This window comes from Cololabis saira, chromosome 17 (genome assembly GCF_033807715.1).
Source record: "Cololabis saira isolate AMF1-May2022 chromosome 17, fColSai1.1, whole genome shotgun sequence".
Lineage (NCBI taxonomy): Eukaryota > Metazoa > Chordata > Actinopteri > Beloniformes > Belonidae > Cololabis > Cololabis saira.
In genome coordinates this window covers 38768181-38785667 of record NC_084603.1, presented here as the reverse complement: position 1 = coordinate 38785667, position 17487 = coordinate 38768181, and the positions used below count along the sequence as shown (strand labels likewise).

At 41.2% G+C, this 17487-nt stretch overlaps 1 protein-coding gene across 1 annotated transcript; it reads left to right on the top strand.

The window, feature by feature from the left end:
- The first annotated feature begins 233 nt into the window (after positions 1-233).
- polr1c (RNA polymerase I and III subunit C) lies at positions 234-14476 on the top strand. The gene is made up of 9 exons (XM_061744974.1): positions 234-325; positions 3553-3624; positions 5713-5820; positions 7449-7581; positions 8302-8433; positions 8520-8672; positions 10887-11039; positions 11131-11247; positions 13585-14476. The coding sequence occupies exons 1-9, from the start codon at positions 254-256 to the stop codon at positions 13701-13703; spliced, it is 1059 nt and encodes a 352-aa protein (XP_061600958.1). The 5' UTR covers positions 234-253; the 3' UTR covers positions 13704-14476.
- The last annotated feature ends 3011 nt before the right edge of the window (positions 14477-17487 follow it).

The following is a 17487-nucleotide window of genomic DNA, read 5'->3' as shown; positions in this document are numbered from 1 at the left end:
AAATGCATGTGGACGGCAGCAGCGGCAGCGCGCCCTCTGCTGGCGGGACGAGGTAAATGCATGTGGACGGCAGCAGCGGCAGCGCGCCCTCTGCTGGCGGGACGTGGTAAATACGTGCGGACGGCAGCAGCGGCAGCTCGCCCTCTGCTGGCGGGACGAGGTAAATGCCTGTGGGCGGCAGCAGCGGCAGCGCCCTCTGCTGGCGGGACGAGGTAAATGCATGTGGGCGGGGCTTAGCAGACCACGCAGCAAAATGGCTGCACCGATGAACAACGTGGAGGAGATCCGGAGTCGGGTGATCCTGGAGGAATTTGGCGTTAAAAACGTAAGTGTGCCTGTCCACAAGGCTGGCGTCTCCCAGCGCGGGTCCGAGCCGCAGCAGAGAGCCCGTGTAAAGAGTGTGAGCAGCGGCTGAGCTCCAGCAGCAGCGGGGCAGAGCCGACTGATCCAGGCCAGATGGGCCACCAGTCTGCATTATAGTGTCATGAAATATTATTTCATGACACTCATAAACACTGTCATGAGCGCTGCAGCCACCTGTAGTGTACATCAAATATACTATATTTTTTACCATTTATGTGAAATATATTTGACCTATGTTTTGATAAAATGGACATAAAACATTTTTCTAAATATCGTTTTTCTTCATTGGAACAAAGTTTGTTGGAGCTATTTATCACTTTTGCATTATTTAATCATTTATTATTTAGTTACTTTTTGTGGTTTAGTTTTGGGAACACACCTTTAGTTTGTTTATGATATTTAGTATTGATTAGGTTTATTTTGGTACTTAACCATGCTTTTATTTTGAAGGCATCGGGTGAGTTTACATAGGAGTTGGCTGAGCCAGGTACAGGTGAGGCATGTACAGGTGGAGGTGGGTAGAGGTGAGGCAGGTACAGGTGAGGCAGGTACAGGTGAGGCAGGTACAGGTGAGGCAGGTACAGGTGAGGCAGGTACAGGTGAGGCAGGTACAGGTGGAGGCGGGTAGAGGTGAGGCAGGTACAGGTGAGGCAGGTACAGGTGAGCCAGGTACAGGTGAGCCAGGTACAGATGAGGCAGGTACGGACAGAGTTGGGTAGAGGAGCCAAAAATTGTACTCAAGTAAAAGTACTGTTACTTCAGAATAATATGACTCAAGTAGAAGTAAAAATTAGTCATCCAAATAATTACTTGAGTAAAAGTAAAAAAGTACTTGGTGAAGAAACTACTCAAGTACTGAGTAACTGTTGAGTAACGTCTTATTTATTAACACAACCATTCAAACAGACAAAAGTATAAAATAATCATCTTCAGGCAAATTAAATCAATAAAATAAATTAAAATTAATAAAAAATAAAAATTAACTTTAATTAAAACAATCTTAAAGTAAATTCAAGTACTTTAATAAATAATAAAATAAATAAAATAATAACAATAAAAAAATAAATTAAGCACAAGTAGCACAAAATTTCAAGCCTTTGTACTTTTCTTTTTTAACCAGGCAGAACTAGAACAAGCCCATGAACTCATACAAACTCTGTGGGCCCGATTTACTAAGATCCTAAATAAAGAGTACTAAATTGCGTGTGCACTGAAAAAGTTTGCACGTGCTGTTGTTGTGTGTTTTGCGGGTGATCAACTAAGATTGCGTGCGCAATTGATAACAGGTGCAAACAGCAGTATTTAAATGAGGTGTTGCGCGTCTTACGGTTTGCGGCGCAAACTTTGCGCCATGGAGAGTCTGGATGGAAAGCAGGATATAGTCGCAAGCGCAAAATGAAATTTGACGAGTTGGGTTAGAGACATTAGTGGAAGAGCCAAATTGTTGTGCCGTATTCAGCACCCCTGCCGTGAAAAGCACCCCCTCGTATATTCAATGATAAGTAGACCAAGAAAAAAAACAACACACTGACACTTCAATATATTTATATATACACACTCACACAAACACATACTTAGGAGTTTATATTATATATATTTACAAATATTATGGAAGACAACACAGTAAGCAGGCTATTAATTAATGACATCAATAACCATTTACCCGATTTTTTTTTTTTTTTTTTTACCCGAATCCATGAGCGCATTTAAACATGAATCATTAACACAAAACTGGACGTTAAACAGAACATGAACAACAGAACATGAACAGAACACGGAATGAGAATATAATTGTTGTCAGACGAGGGGGTGCTTTTCACGGCAGGGGTGCTGAATACGGCACAACACCGGGGTATGAAGACTGCAGAACAAGTATAGGCGCACAATGAGAAACACTTTTTTCTCCATGAAAACACGTGATTTATTTATTATCACAAATAAAAAAATGAATGTGCCTCCTGTTGCAACCTTTTGCTGAATAATACTCGATTTAACATTCAAATAAAATATTTATCCTTTTGCATGTGGAGATTAGCACCTTCCTTTCGAACGTATTAAATACAGACGCAATCACAATCCCCGCAAAAACTTTCAGGCTTGGTAAATCTGTTTCTTCACAAATCTACTCAAGTAAAAGTAAAAAGTACAGTGATCCAAAACTACTCCTAAAAGTACAACATTTCCCAAAACTTACTCAGGTAAATGTAACAGAGTAAATGTAACTCGTTACTACCACCTCTGGGTACAGGTGAGGCATCTGGAGGGCAGCTGTTTTTTTACCAGGGCCAGAGAGGCGGCAGAGAGCCATTGTTCTTTGTTTGATCATTTTCCATTGGAATAAAACCTCAAGAAACTTTATTTTTTGCCTGGACAATGGACTTTGTTATACCCTGCTTAAATTTACTCCCTAGGTGTCTCAGCGGTCGTTTGATTTGACTTAGTTTATTATAGTTTGATACTTTTTGAGTTTTTATTTTATTATAATTCACCTGGAGGACAAATAGCCACTACAATGTTTTTACTGTCCTAGTAGCACATCTTTGTGGAAAATTAGTGAAGGGTAAAAGCCAGACCTGAACCATCAATATCTGAATTGTTTTGGGCAATAATATCTGAATGGTTGGGCTCCCAGCCAGAGAGGAAATATAGTCTAGTCTGGTCACTTTAAATTTGCTATTGGTTTAATATGTATAGATACATTAAATGTTTTATGAATGTTCAGTTTTAGCTGCTATATTTTATTTGAATTTATTTTGCTAGATTGTGCTTTGAATTTGAACAATGGTGCAAAACTGTTTTATTTTTTATGTAACAGTTACATTTATATTTGCTATTTTATTGTATATTGTCTTAGGAAATTCTTCTTTAGTTTGTAAAAAAATCAACAAACATCAATGGGTTCTATATTTTTCCACATGTTGAGACATACAGCTCATTAATTTATTAATCCCCAAACACCAGCCTTCAGTGTCAATATTATCAAGAAAAGGTTGGACCAATGCATCCAAAAGGTTTTCTGTTTTAACGGCGGCTGAGATCAGGTGTAACATTATTCAGCAGCTTGTGTTTGTGACATCAAACAAAAATGTGAAGTTCCTGCTTCCCAAAAGATAAATCGAGCATAAATAGTGATTGTAGCAGTGATGAAGATGAGATAATTATCATAATTATTTCTCTTTTTTCTTCCAGGTTCATACAACAGATTTTCCTAGAAACTACCCGGGTTATGACGACTCTTGGGACTTGGAGAAATTTAAAAAAGTAAGATGCTGACAGTATTTTGGATCGGCTTGTTAAATCTACTTTCTTTGCTTTATTGGAGAGAATGTATTCATATTTTCACACCTGTAGAGTTGCTGTCACTTCTGACTCTCTCGTGACCTTTGACACCCGTCACAACTTTGAAAATAAAATCTGATTATTGGGAGAGAAGTTCCCATCGGTAGAATACGTCTCCTCCAACTGATTTTCCATTTAAAATAAAATCAGAAAATGAGTTTGCATTTTCCTCGGGGACCTTGTGAAGAAGCCGTTTGAACATAATCTTCCTTCCTCTACATTCTTTTTCTCTTTCCGCACGTTCAGTATTTCGTCTTTAACTCGTCTGGATTTTGGGTCGTATTCCAGACTCGGTCTTAACACTCAGTTGTCATGGTAACACATCACGGCAGATCTCAAAGAAAATACCTGATTCATCAACACAGCATCTACACTGATGTCACAAATGTTTTCAAATCAGTTTGTTGAGTGTTGTTTTTTTTTTTTCAGTGTAACCTTTCCAGAGAAGTTGCTTTTAACAGTTGGCACCACTGTGGAAAACATTTGGCTTTCCTATAACCACAATTACAACCAGATTTAAAATAAAGTAGCATATGTATGTGTATGTATGTATGTATACAGAGTTTGCCCAGGAGGTATTTTTGTGGCTAACATGAATGTCAATTACTATTTACACTGCTTTATATTACTGAAGAACACAAAAGTAAAACACAGCAGTCAAACAATCATGAATAAGATTCAGGACTGGCTTTATTGTAATTGTACACGAAGAGCAGCCAAACAATGAAATTCCTTGGACTCTGGTCAAATGTGCTACATTAAAATAAACATGCTAGCATAGTCCCCTGACTGGTTCAATACAAACATAAATGTACATTTTTATATAAATATATATATATATTATTGATGCACCGAAATGAAAATTTGTGGCCGAAACCGAAAATAATAATAAATACTTGGCCGAATACCGAACAATACCGAACATGGTTCTTCGCAGTTTTTCATTTATTTTGCCAATTTTTTCACCATTGCATAAATCAAATAAATTTGATTTAGGCATGCTTATAAAAGAAAAAAATCTTTTACAAAATTACAAGGTAGAAAATATTTGTTGAACATAAAAAACTGAACATTTTTTAATTTCCCAGCATTTCTTAAATATTCCAGCAGACATTATACCAGCAAAGAACAATAACTTAAAATAAATAAATTAACAAAATAAATGTTTTGGCCATCTTTGAGCTTACGTTAGGCTTAACTGACTGAACATTGTAACATAGGCCTTAAAACAATAAAAATGCATTAAAGCGCTCAGGGTTTTTTATCATTTCAAATGATAATTCAAACTTGTAGCTGAAAGACTTTGCAGATGTGCCCCCTCTAGATATTTGAGCAGAACATTCATTGCAAACAGCCATTCTTGTATTATTATTTGCCACTCTAAAATACTTCCACACTGCTGACATGTTTGCACCACTTCACTCACGCTCTTCGCTGTTTGATTTCCTCATCTAAACGCACCTGTAATAGATTGATTTATGTTGTTTTGGTTCCACCTGCTGGTGAATGTTAGTTAAATTCTTATGTGGTTAGTTTTTGGTTGGCCAACGAATTATGTGGTGCGCAACCATTACGGGAGCGTTATGTGGTTAGTTTTTGGTTGGCCAACGATTTATGTGGTGCGCAACAGTTACGGAGCGGCCAGTCTATTTCCTTATATTACAACGCCGTTATTAATTGTTTGTTTTTTTTCCCACTTATTCCACCGAACACCGAAAGTGTTTTTTTGCCATTTTCGGCCGAACAATTTCGGTTACCGAACAATCGGTGCATCACTTAATATATATTATTTCCATCTTGAGTGAAAGAAAAAGAAAAGTCCTATCCACTGCTTACCGCTAGAGGGTGCTGTGTGGTACCGCTGGTACCATACCACAGTTAGCCAGTCTAGAGTAGTCGAAGACGGACACGACTTGACGAGGGCGCCGGAGCCTTTAGAACGACTCCACATCGTGGAGTTGTTTTACTCATTACATAACATCTCACGGGTCTCCTGCCGTTTTTTTGCAGAACTTCCGAATCGATGTGGTGAGTCTGGATGAGAACAGTATGGAGTTCGACATGGTGGGGATCGATGCTGCCATCGCCAACGCCTTCAGGAGGATCTTACTGGCCGAGGTGACCTTCCTTCCTGTCCCGGTTTCTTCTTCTTAGTTTGGTCATCTGGGCCTCGTGTCCATCCAGCAGCAATCTCTTTGACATGAAACGGACCAGACAAGCGTATTCCTCCACCTACACCCAGGTGCTCAGGTCATCCAGGTGCTCAGTTAAATACAAACAAAACACTTAAAGGGGACCTATTATGGCATCTAATCCCTATTTTAAACAGGCCTTGAATGTCTTAAAAACAAGCTTTTGATTGTTTTTGCTAAATAAATTAGAAATTCAGCCTCTAAACCATGTCTTTATTTTCCCAGTCTCTAACCTCATTATCTATGCAGGATTCTGAGTGGGCGGGGCTATGATAATGAGGCTCTGTGCTGATTGGCTGCCTGAATGACGCGATACACCGCTACGAAAAAATGGCGGAAGCTCCGGCCGGCCGAGTTACCGTGTCCTAACATCGTGTCATAACTGCATGCGATGCGAGAGAGTGTCAGCGACAAAATCAATTCCACTGCTTTATTTTCTATTGGACTGTCCTAAGTGGCCACAGCGACGCGGCACGCCGTTTTGACCTGGCTGTTTCCTGCCCCTCGCATTGAAAGCCGGTTGAAAGTGCTGTAGGAAACGGTTATGGATGAGGAACGGCTGATCCAGTTAGTTGAAATGAGAAGTTATCTCTATGATTCCTCCTCATTTCACTACAAAAACCTCAATAAAGTGTCAGCTGCTGGAGGGAGATGGACAGAGAGCGTCCGATGTCACGCAGTGCTACGATAGTCGGACACTCATGCAGTTACACGGTTTTATAGTTGTGGGCGTGGTTTGCATTTTCATTACGTAACGATGGGAGCAGAATCTTATTGGCTCGTAGATCCACATCACACTGGACGGATCATCCGGGCGGCTGTACAGACACTGCAACCCCCCCCACCATTGGGCTTGTTTCACTCTGACTCTGTCCCCGAGCTTGTGTCTCTGAGGCGGAGCAGCGTTAACCACCTGCATGCAGAGGCTCTGATAATCAGTGGTTCATCTGTGGGGCTAGACCAGGGGTCGGCAACGCAAAATGTAGAAAGAGCCATGTTGGACCTAAAACACAAAAAACTAATATGTCTGGAGCCGCAAAAAATGAAAAGTCTTGTATCAGCCTTAGAATGAAGGAAACACATGCTGCATGTTTCTATATTAGTTAGAACTGGGGGAAGATTTTTTTTTTCATTATGCACTTCGAGAAAAAAGTCGAAATGTCGAGAAAAAAGTAAAAATGTTGAGAAAAAAGTCTAAATGTCAAGATTAATGTTGAAGTACAATCTTGAGAAAAAAGTCGAAATGTCGAGAGGAAAGTCAAAATTTCAAGGAAAAAGCCGAAATGGCGAGAAAAAAGTCGAAATGTCCAGATGAAAAAGGAGAAGAAAAAAGGGAAAGAGACAAAAGGAAAAAAAGAGAGAAAAAGGGGAAAAAAAAGAACAAAAAAAGGAAAAAAAAGGTCAAACATTTTTGAAAAAGCTCCATGGAGGGCAGGGCAGCGCTAAAGAGTCGCGAGTTGCCGACCCCGGGCTAGAAGAAGGTTCATCTCATGCAGGTTTTCTTGAACAACAACATGATGTGCTTGATTGGACCTCTTTTCTACTCTCCCTCAGGTGCCCACCATGGCTATAGAGAAAGTGTTCATCTACAACAACACCTCCATCGTCCAGGATGAAGTCCTGGCCCAAAGGTTGGGCCTCGTCCCCATCAAAGCCGACCCTCGTCTGTTTGAGTTCAAGAACGCAGGTAAAACCAGAGCTGAGCGCTGCATGGAAGTGATGGTCTTGTGGACTGTCTCAGAAAATTAGAATATTGTGATTTTCTGTAATGCAAAAACAAAAATGTCATACATTCTGGATTCATTACAAATCAACTGAAATATTGCAAGCCTTTTATTATTTTAATATTGCTGATTATGGTTTACATCTTAAGAAAACTCAAATATCCTATCTCAAAAAATTAGAATATTCTGGGAATCTTAATCTTAAACTGTAAGCCATAATCAGCAATATTAAAATAATAAAAGGCTTGCAATATTTCAGTTGATTTGTAATGAATCCAGAATGTATGACATTTTTGTTTTTTTTTAATTGCATTACAGAAAATATAGAACTTGATCACAATATTCAAATTTTCTGACACAGTCCTGTAATGGAAATGAGTGAAACATCTGGTTAGAGGAAAACATGCAACTTTGACATTCTCTGACTTTGCCTACAATTTAACACATTCACCTACTGAAAATCAGCGGCATCTACTGTGGCAAATGGTTGCAACTTGCAAGCCTTTCACAACAAACTTAGTCCCTGCTCGGTGACATTCATCTATTCTGGCCTGGGTCATACCATGCATCCACTCATGCAACATGGGAAACCTAAACTGTGCTAGTCCTCTGCTCCCAGTGTCGGGGTGGGATTATTACTTATTTCTGTACTGATGATGTCACGTCCTGTTTTCTAACTCCAGGTGAGGAGTCCACCCAGGAAGATGCCTCAGAAATCGACACCATCCAACTGCAGTTGAAGATTAAATGCAGCAGGAACCCCCGAGCCAGCAAAGATTCGTCAGACCCGCGGGAGCTGTACCTAAACCACATGGGTGGGTGAGCCTGCGTGACGGAGAGGCCACCGCGGTAGGCGGCGGTGCAGAGACGTGACGCTGACCCCCCCCCCCTGTGCTCTCAGTCTACTCCAGGGACATCCAGTGGGTCCCCCTGGGGAACCAGGCCGACGTCTTCGCCGACTGCAGCATCCGGCCCGTGCACGACGACATCCTGATAGCCCAGCTGCGGCCGGGGCAGGAGCTGGACATCGTCATGCACTGCGTCAAAGGAGTCGGTAAGGACTAGGGAGGACCCCATACCATTTATTTCACACCGAGTACGAGTACACTGCAAAAACTCAATTTTACCAAGAATATTTGTCTTATTTCTAGTTAAAATGTCTGATTTTTAGTCAAAAAATCTCATTACACTTAAAACAAGAGTCATTAACGGAAAAATAACTTATTTGACAATTTTCACCTGTTTCAAGTAAATTTTCACTTGATATAAGTAGAAAAATCTGTCAGTGGGACAAGATTTATCTTCTCATTACAAGCAAATAAATCTTGTTCCACTGGCAGATTTTTCTACTTATTTCAAGTGAAAATCTACTTGAAACAGGTGGAAATTGTCAAATAAGTTATTTTTCTGGTAATGACACTTGTTTTAAGTGTAATGAGATTTGTTTGACTAAAAATGAGGCATTTTAACAAGAAATAAGACAAATATTCTTGTTTAAGATTTTGAGTTTTTGCAGTGTATTTTAATTTGTGTACTTGCTGATACCGAGTACCGATGCAATACTTCTACCACAAGAATAACTAGGCTAAAAATGCAATGAATTGGAAGACAGGTTTTATTTGCAACAGATACATTCAATAAAGATAAATAAAATTAGTAGAATAACTATTTTAAACAAAAAATAACCTTCTATGTAAAAAAAAATTCTCCACACTGACACTGTCTTCACATTTAAGAAAATATCAAACATATAACATATCAATGAAACATCATATCGCGGCTCGAAGGCGTCGAGAAGAGAAATCCTTCTCTCCTCCAACTGACAGTGGCTGCTCATCCAGCGCTAGATAACGGGTTAGAGCAGGGGTGTCCAAAGCCGGCCCTCAATACCGGTGTCCTGCATGTTTTAGTTGTTTCCTGCATCAACACACCTGATTCTAATTAACGGTCGTCACCACCTTGTCATCAAAGTCTGGATAGTTCTGTTGATGACCAAGCTCCTTGTATCACGGTTTGATTAAAAAAAAAAAAGGGTCCGACTTTGGACACCCCTGGCTTAGAGCCTCTGTTATTTTAACGGCCCGTGGGTTTTCTCTTGCCTTTGTCTGTCTCTTTTGCAGAACCTGAGCTAATGTTGCTGTTGTGTTCTTGCAGTAGCATTAGTAAACTCTGTATCCTCAGATTTATGATGCGTCTTGAGATGTTTTATCAAGTTGCTGGTATTAAACGACGTATTCTCCTTCCTCCTCTTGACACCTTAGCATCAGTAGCTTCAGTCTGCCTTGCTTCTGTCGTCCTCTCTTAATTTGAAATATGTCCACACTACTGACATCCCGCTGCATTAATTGTTGCTATCTTGCCTGAAACGGCGCTGCCAGTCTCAGGCCCTGTTTACACGGGGCAAAAACAGAGGTGTTTTCATGCGTTTTGGCCGTTCGTTTACACGAAAACGGAGGTCAAAGCCCTCAAAAACGATAATTTCTGAAAACTCCGGCCAAAGTGGAGATTTTCAAAAACTCCGTTTTCACGTTTGCGTCTAAACAGAGAAAACGGAGGAAAACAGAGATTTACGTCACATTATGCAACAGAAACGTCACCAGCAGCGTCATGTGTGCGACCGGTGTTTACAATTTGTTTGGCCACCGTCAATATTTTCTCTGTTTTAAATTCTCTCAGACTCTCGTTCCGTCTTGGAAGTAAAGCCTGAATTATGGTCCCGCGTTAAATCGACGCAGAGCCTACGGCGTAGGGTACGCGGCGATGCGCGCCGTACGGTGTGCGTCGCCGCGTACCCTACGCCGTAGGCTCTGCGTTGGTGTAACGCGGAACCATAAATCAGCCTTAACTGGAAGTTACACGTGTCATTTGTTGATGTTTTTCTTGGATTCTGATTGGCTGGCATGACGTTAACAGCGTTTTCATGCGGGTCCGTGTAATCGAAGATATTTTTGAAAACGGAGAGGGGAAAATATCCGTTTTTGTAAATACCCGGCTACGTGTAAACGTGGCTTCACTCATGTATCACTCTCTTCTCACTCATGTAACACTCTCTTCTCATCACCACTGACTGCAGCTCAACATCTCCCCCTAGAGTCACTAACCAGTAACTACAACAACAATCAAGTGGTATCGGTGCGTGGTATCGGAGAATTTTGGAGAGTTAGAGTATATGAGAACAGTAGTCCCTAGTATGAACCCGCTACAGACCTGCAGCATGTGGGTGTGTCCTCCCACCTGAGGCTGAAGCGTCTCTCTGCTCTGCTCTCAGGAAAGGACCACGCCAAGTTCTCCCCGGTGGCCACAGCCAGCTACCGCCTCCTCCCCGAGATCACCATCCTGGAGCCCGTGGAGGGAGAGAAAGCCGAGCGCCTCAAGCGCTGCTTCTCCCGGGGAGTCATCGACCTGGAGGAGAACGTCAACGGTAGGAACGAAGCTGAAAGATGAAGCACTTCTGCAGCTTCCAGGAAGTCCCTCCATGTGTCTCAGTGTTCTGGTGTCGTACGTCTCAACAGGGAAAAAGGTTGCCAAGGTGGTTAACAGTCGCCTGGATACCTGCAGCAGGGAATTCATCCGCCACAGCGATCTGAAGGACCTGGTGAAGCTCGGAAGAGTGCGGGACCATTTCATCTGTGGGTTGATGCAAGCTCTTAACTGCAGTGTCTGAATGTGCTGATCTAGAGTCCAGAGACTCTAACTTACCGCTCACATCTGTCGGCCCCTTGCAGCTGTCTAATGGTACTTTTCCACTAGTACCTACTAGGGCTGAAACGATTCCTTGAATAATTTGAGTAATTCAATTACAAAAAATGATCGAGGAATTTTCTCTGCCTCGAGGAATCGTTTAATTTTGCAGCTCAAAGCATCGTATTTCACCCGGACTACATTTAATGCGGCACAACGCGCTGACGCCACACACATAAAGGAAGAAGAAAGAGGCGGCGGATATGTTTGGTTTTAGTAACATGCCGTGCTCAGGCAGACGGGAGACACATGTAGCTCAGTGCTTAACTTTTATTTTCAATCCACGCTATATTCTTCTGGTCCGTTCTCCTATATGTTCCCCCTCTAACCCGGTACATACATAGGTTCCTCTAAACATCTGTTCCCGCTACAGTTTTAACTAAAAGAAAAGGCAGAAAATGTCAGAAAAATAAAAACGTAATAAAGCTAACTGGGTAGTTTTCAATTTTAGCTCTGTAGTCATTCATGGATAAAACATCAAGCAGCACTGGAGCCTAATGTGCTCCAATACAGCAGGGCTCATCATTTTATTTTGAACACTGCCAAAACTCAGAATCTTATACTTTAACTTAAAACTTAACTAGAACTTAAAATTTGCTTGACACAAATGAAAGTTCAATTGAAACACGTGGGAAAAACACCTAAGTGATTTTAAGTGATGTGTGTTATCAGGTGTAATGGCATTTTTAGGTTAGAAATAAGAACATTTCTTGGTAAAATCCTTAGTTTTTTGAGTGAATCAGTGAATTTGGTCGACTGGTGTAAGTTCAGGGTTTTTAAATGCACAGCCATGAACCTACTCTATTATATAATTTAGTTTTAGTGATTTCAATTAACATCTAACATCTTATGTATATTTATAATTGCTCTTTAACTAAACAAAAATATGTTTTATCCGATTACTCGATTAATCGATGGAATTTTCAGTAGAATACTGGATTACTAAGATATTCTATAGCTGCAGCCCTAGCACCTACTCAGCTCGACTCAACTCGGCCTGGTTTCTTTTCCATAACAATTCAGCACCTGGAGCAGAAGTAGGAGGTTGGAGGAAGCTGCAACCCGCCTACTAAATGTTCAGTGGACGGACTTGGACTAGAGTCACTGCATTCAGAGGAGCCAATTGAGGTGGTTGGTGGTTCGAGTTCCCACTTGGGGAACCTCCTCAGTTTCAGTTATGGCGCTTTTCCACTAGTACCTACTCAGCCCAACTCGGCTCGACTCCACTCAGTTTGGTTCTTCTCCACTAGGGGTCTAACGTGCAGAGTAAATACTTTTCTGTAACTATTCTGCCGAGGTTCTAAGCTGCTGAGTCGGCTGTATCTGACGTCATCACACTACAGGCCACTGATTGGTCGGGGGGTTGGAGTCAGACGTCTGAGTCAGGAGGAGGAAATCAGAGAAAGAGACTCTGACGGATTTTTGTTCATTTTATTCAACCAGCAATGGCAGCAGAAGTCTGTTTGGTGATCCAACTCTGAGGTGCAGATGTTCATAAACCTGGTGCTGAGGAGAGAATTAAAAAGGATCTAGACGGGAGATAAGGAACGACCAGATCTACCAGGAGCTCTGTCTCTTCATAGCTGCTCACGGCTCCAGCTGACTTTTCAGCAGTGCAGAGACAAACTAACAAAAATTAAAAAGCCGCTTGAAGTTTCTCTCACTCTCATTTTTTAACTTGATATCAAACACAAGCCACAGACCCAGCAGCACATCTATCATCTCCAGGTTCTACATCTTTAGTGTTGTTGTCTTCTTCATTTAGATACACAATCAAATACGTCACAGCAGCTTCTCCAACCTCCTACTTCTGCTACAGGTGATGGATTGTAGTGGAAAAGAAACCAGGCCGAGTTGAGATGAGTAGAGCCGAGTAGGTACTAGTGGAAAAGCGCCATAAGTGTCCGTTCAGGTCAGTAATTTTGGTTCCAGCACGATCCAGACGAGGCTCTTGATCAGGTATTGGAGGTAAAATCAACAGGCCAAGTCTCCTGATCTGGGGGACGGCCTGAACCTGGACTTGGTGTGACGCTGCCGTCACGTCCAGGGTCTCTGCTTCTTATTCTTCTTATTGTGCTACCACAGAGCTGCTTGGGTTACTGGGTGTAATGGGTGTACTGGTGTGAGCCCCTTTCAGGGTAGTTTTGAACCTTTGGATGCCGTGAGAAGCATGAGATCTGCCCTGTAAACTGTCTTAACTGACGTGAATCTGTTTCCTGTTCCAGTCACCGTGGAGTCCACCGGCAGCCTGCCCCCGGACGTTTTAGTCACGGAGGCCATCAAAGTCCTCATGGCCAAGTGTCAGACTTTCCTCAATGAACTGAACTCTGTTGACATGGAGTGAAGTGATGACGGAGCAGCGGCTGCTCGTGGGACGACTGCCCAGGAAACGAGCATCGCTGGATATCCAGACGGCAGATTTAGTTGTGGGAGGTGGACGAGTAGGGATGCACTCGGTCAAGAATGTCACCAATAACACATGTATTAATGGTTTTGCTCATTAAAACATCATTTGAAGCATGTTAATTTGCATAATGGGATCAAACCCCTCAAAGTATCCCGGTTAAAACCTCTGTTACTGTTGAGTTATATCAGTAGAAGATGAGCGGAAACCACAAGTTAAAGATCAAATACTCTTCTTTTTTTTTTGCAGTTTTTTTTAAGTTGGGTCAGGGGAGGGTTTTTTTTAGACTTATTTGACTCAATGTACTAACACCTGTGGTGTCTGTGGGTTCAAATGACTCTTTCCAGGTAAATAAAACCACTTTTTTTCCTATTTGTGTGTTTCCACTCTAACGTGAGCGCTGTTAGAAGTGTTATATTGCATCTCTGCCAGAAGTGTGTGTGATGCAGAGTAGAGATTGGAGAGAGGTTGGTCAGAACGATGGGAGCTGTTCTGCTGTTCAGATCACCAACATGCTGGTGTCAAGAGAAGGCGAGGAAGTCCCAACGCTGACAAAAGAGAGCTCAAAGATCCATGCAGAAAGTTTGAATGCCTCGGACGTGGAAATGCTGTTGTGGTCGGTTTGTATGACGTCTGATTGCTCTGAAACGTACGGAAGAGTATTGGGACCAGGCAGGAGAAAAATAAAAATATTTTAGAGGACGAAGTTTTTTTTTCATTATTATTGCACTTTGAGAAAAAAGTCGAAATGTCGAGAATAATATTGAAGTACAATTTCGAGAAAAAAGTTGAAGTATTGAGAAAAAAGTTGAAATGTTGAGAAAAAAGGCGAGATTTCGAGAATAAAGTCAACCTTCTGAGACTATAAAAACAGTGCATGTGACTGTCTACAAAATGATGAACTGGTGAATTCAGAATCGGCTTCAGTAACAAAGAAATTCTTTCTCTTTTAACTCATAAAGACGGTGTATTTATCAGTATTAGGACTCTCCTAACTGGATTTGATGGGCCAGAGGAGACATTTCAACTTTATTCTTGAAATTGTACTTCAACATTAATCTCGACATTTCAAATATTTTTTCTCCTGCATGGTCCTAAAACTCTTCCGTAGAAATGGATTGGGCAGGTTAATCCAGTCCACACCGATTCCCAGTTGTGCTCTGCAGGGGCTGAGTCTCCCGGCGGGGTTATATGACATTGGTTATGGCACGTGAAAGAAGGATAAGGTGTGTGTTACTGCTGTAACGTCTGCTGGCTGTGGCAGCAGAGACCTGCAGTCCCGCTCATCCCTGGGGAGGCAGGAGTCTCCTCCGGGCCAGCAGGGTGCGGTGAAGGAGGTGTCAGCATGGCCAGCATTCTTCTGTCATCTCCATGATGGAGCCGTGGGGGCAGCCCATGGGGGGCAGCCCAGGACAGAGCAGTCTCTCACCGTTAGTCCGGTCTCTTCCTGCCTCTGTCCCTGCTGCCCCTCCCACCACACTGCTGAAGAAAACAATCAGGACCTTGATTGATTGATTTATTTTGTACATGAAAATACAACAATTAAAAGAGAAGATAAGAAAACAAAACAAAAAATGTCATACTTTAACACTTAATATCTTAATTTACATGTGCAAAAAGGAGTTGGAAGAAGTGTAAACGTATTAGTATATAAGTATTTATAATAACTAACTATACTATAATTATACTCACACACTTACTTATACATACATACACACACATAGTTGAGTATTTTATTTGTACACACATGCCCATGTAAATATTTATATAAATAAACTAATTTACACCATACTATCTCTATATTAACTCCATCTTCTCTATATCTATATACTGTATATCTACATACACACATATACACATATACGGTATATACATATACAGGACTGTCTCAGAAAATTTGAATATTGTGATAAAGTTCTTTATTTTCTGTAATGCAATTAAAAAAACAAAAATGTCATACATTCTGGATTCATTACAAATCAACTAAAATATTACAAGCCTTTTATTATATTAATATTGCTGATTATGGCTTACAGCTTAAGAAAACTCAAATATCCTATCTCAAAATATTAGAATATTTCCTCAGACCAAGTAAAAAAAAAGATTTATAAAAGCAAAACAAAATCAAACATTTGAAAATGTCCATTAATGCACTCAGTACTTGGTTGGAAATCCTTTTGCACGGATTACTGCATTCATGCGGCGTGGTATGGAGGCAATCAGCCTGTGGCATTGCTGAAGTGTTATGGATGCGCAGGATGCTCTATACAAATGCACTTTGTTTGTACATTGTATGACATTTTGGCATTGAATAAATGCATAACTACAGACGTTTTCCTTTTTATGGGTATTTTTTCTTTTTCAGTCACATATATTGTGATATGGGTTCAATTCCGGGCGGGGACACTGTGGGCCACACCCTGGGTGGGGTTGGCGAAAGGGCCTTTCTGTGTGGAGTTTGTATGGTCTCCCCGTGTTGGGGTGGGGAGGATCTGGCCGAATAACGTGATCCTTCCACGCGCTACGTCCGGCCGGAGAATCCCCACCCTGTCTGGTGAAAAGAAGCTACTCACTCCTCAGGTTAAGAAGGAGACCTGAGCTCAGTGCAGGAACTCCCGGGCAAGGGCGTAGGTTTGCATAGGGACAGTAGGGACATAACACTACCAACTTTTCAGGAGGCTCAAATTGTCCCCACCAACTTTTAAGCAACCTTATTCGCATTATATAATGAGTTCAGATATAAAGGTAATTTAGATTGTCTTCCCAAATGTTTGTAAGGATAGAATTGACCCTACCATTATTAAGTGAATTATTTTCATTATGTTCAGCCAGCAACCAATTAAAGCAATGTATTACTCTTGTGGTGAAGGACAATGTAGGCTAACATGTAGTTCCATAGGTTAAGTAGTAGTTAAGAGATTATTAATAAGTTTGTATTTATTGTATATGTTAATATAATTTACGTTATGTTCAAATATTGCAATTTAAATTGCTAATAAAATCCTGGAATATTCTGGAAGTTTTCAAAATGTTTCTTTAGTAGTTCTTGAAAACAAAGGTTTGAATGGAACCGTGTATCAGGTGAACCAATACACATGAAAGTTAGTATAAGTCAATACAGATTTATTTTGCATTGATCATTTAGCCTATCAATTAATTAGGTTCATATTCATGACAAATGTAGCCCTGACCCCCGTTCACCCAATCTGTTTGGTCTTATTAATGTCCCGTCCCCAGCCAAAAGTGTACATGCAGGTTATGCCGTTATATCGTCCCTACCAATGTTGAGACCAAACCTACGCCCTTGTTCCCGGGGTTGGTAGAGGGAGAGCAACGCCCAGGACGGACTGAAAATCGTGATTCAAAATATGAAAACAAACAAAAGAAAAAAACCCATAGTTAGGGCTACCCTAAAGGGCAAGGATAAATGTCTTCACAAAGTGCACGTGGGCTGGTTGGGACCATTGCCAGTGCCAGCTGGGCCAGCTGGGCCAGTACCAAATCTTAAATTTAGTCTGGAAACAGTCTGTTCTATTCTATAGTCTACCGTCTGTTCAATGCGTGATCTTACCGCGTGCAGCAGGCTGATCTATACTTTTACAGTCTGTTCAATTCTATATATATATATTTTTTAGAGTATTTTATTTTCAGCATTTTTCAAGGTAAACACAAACAGATAACTTCAAACCCCTCCCCAACCCGCCCATCAACAAGTTGAGAGAAA

Coding starts and splice junctions, on each gene's coding strand:
- polr1c (XM_061744974.1), top strand. CDS start 254: ATGGCTGCACCGATGAACAACGTGGAGGAGATCCGGAGTCGGGTGATC. Junction 326..3,552: donor AGGAATTTGGCGTTAAAAAC/GTAAGTGTGCCT, acceptor TTTTTCTTCCAG/GTTCATACAACAGATTTTCC. Junction 8,673..10,886: donor GCACTGCGTCAAAGGAGTCG/GTAAGGACTAGG, acceptor CTCTGCTCTCAG/GAAAGGACCACGCCAAGTTC.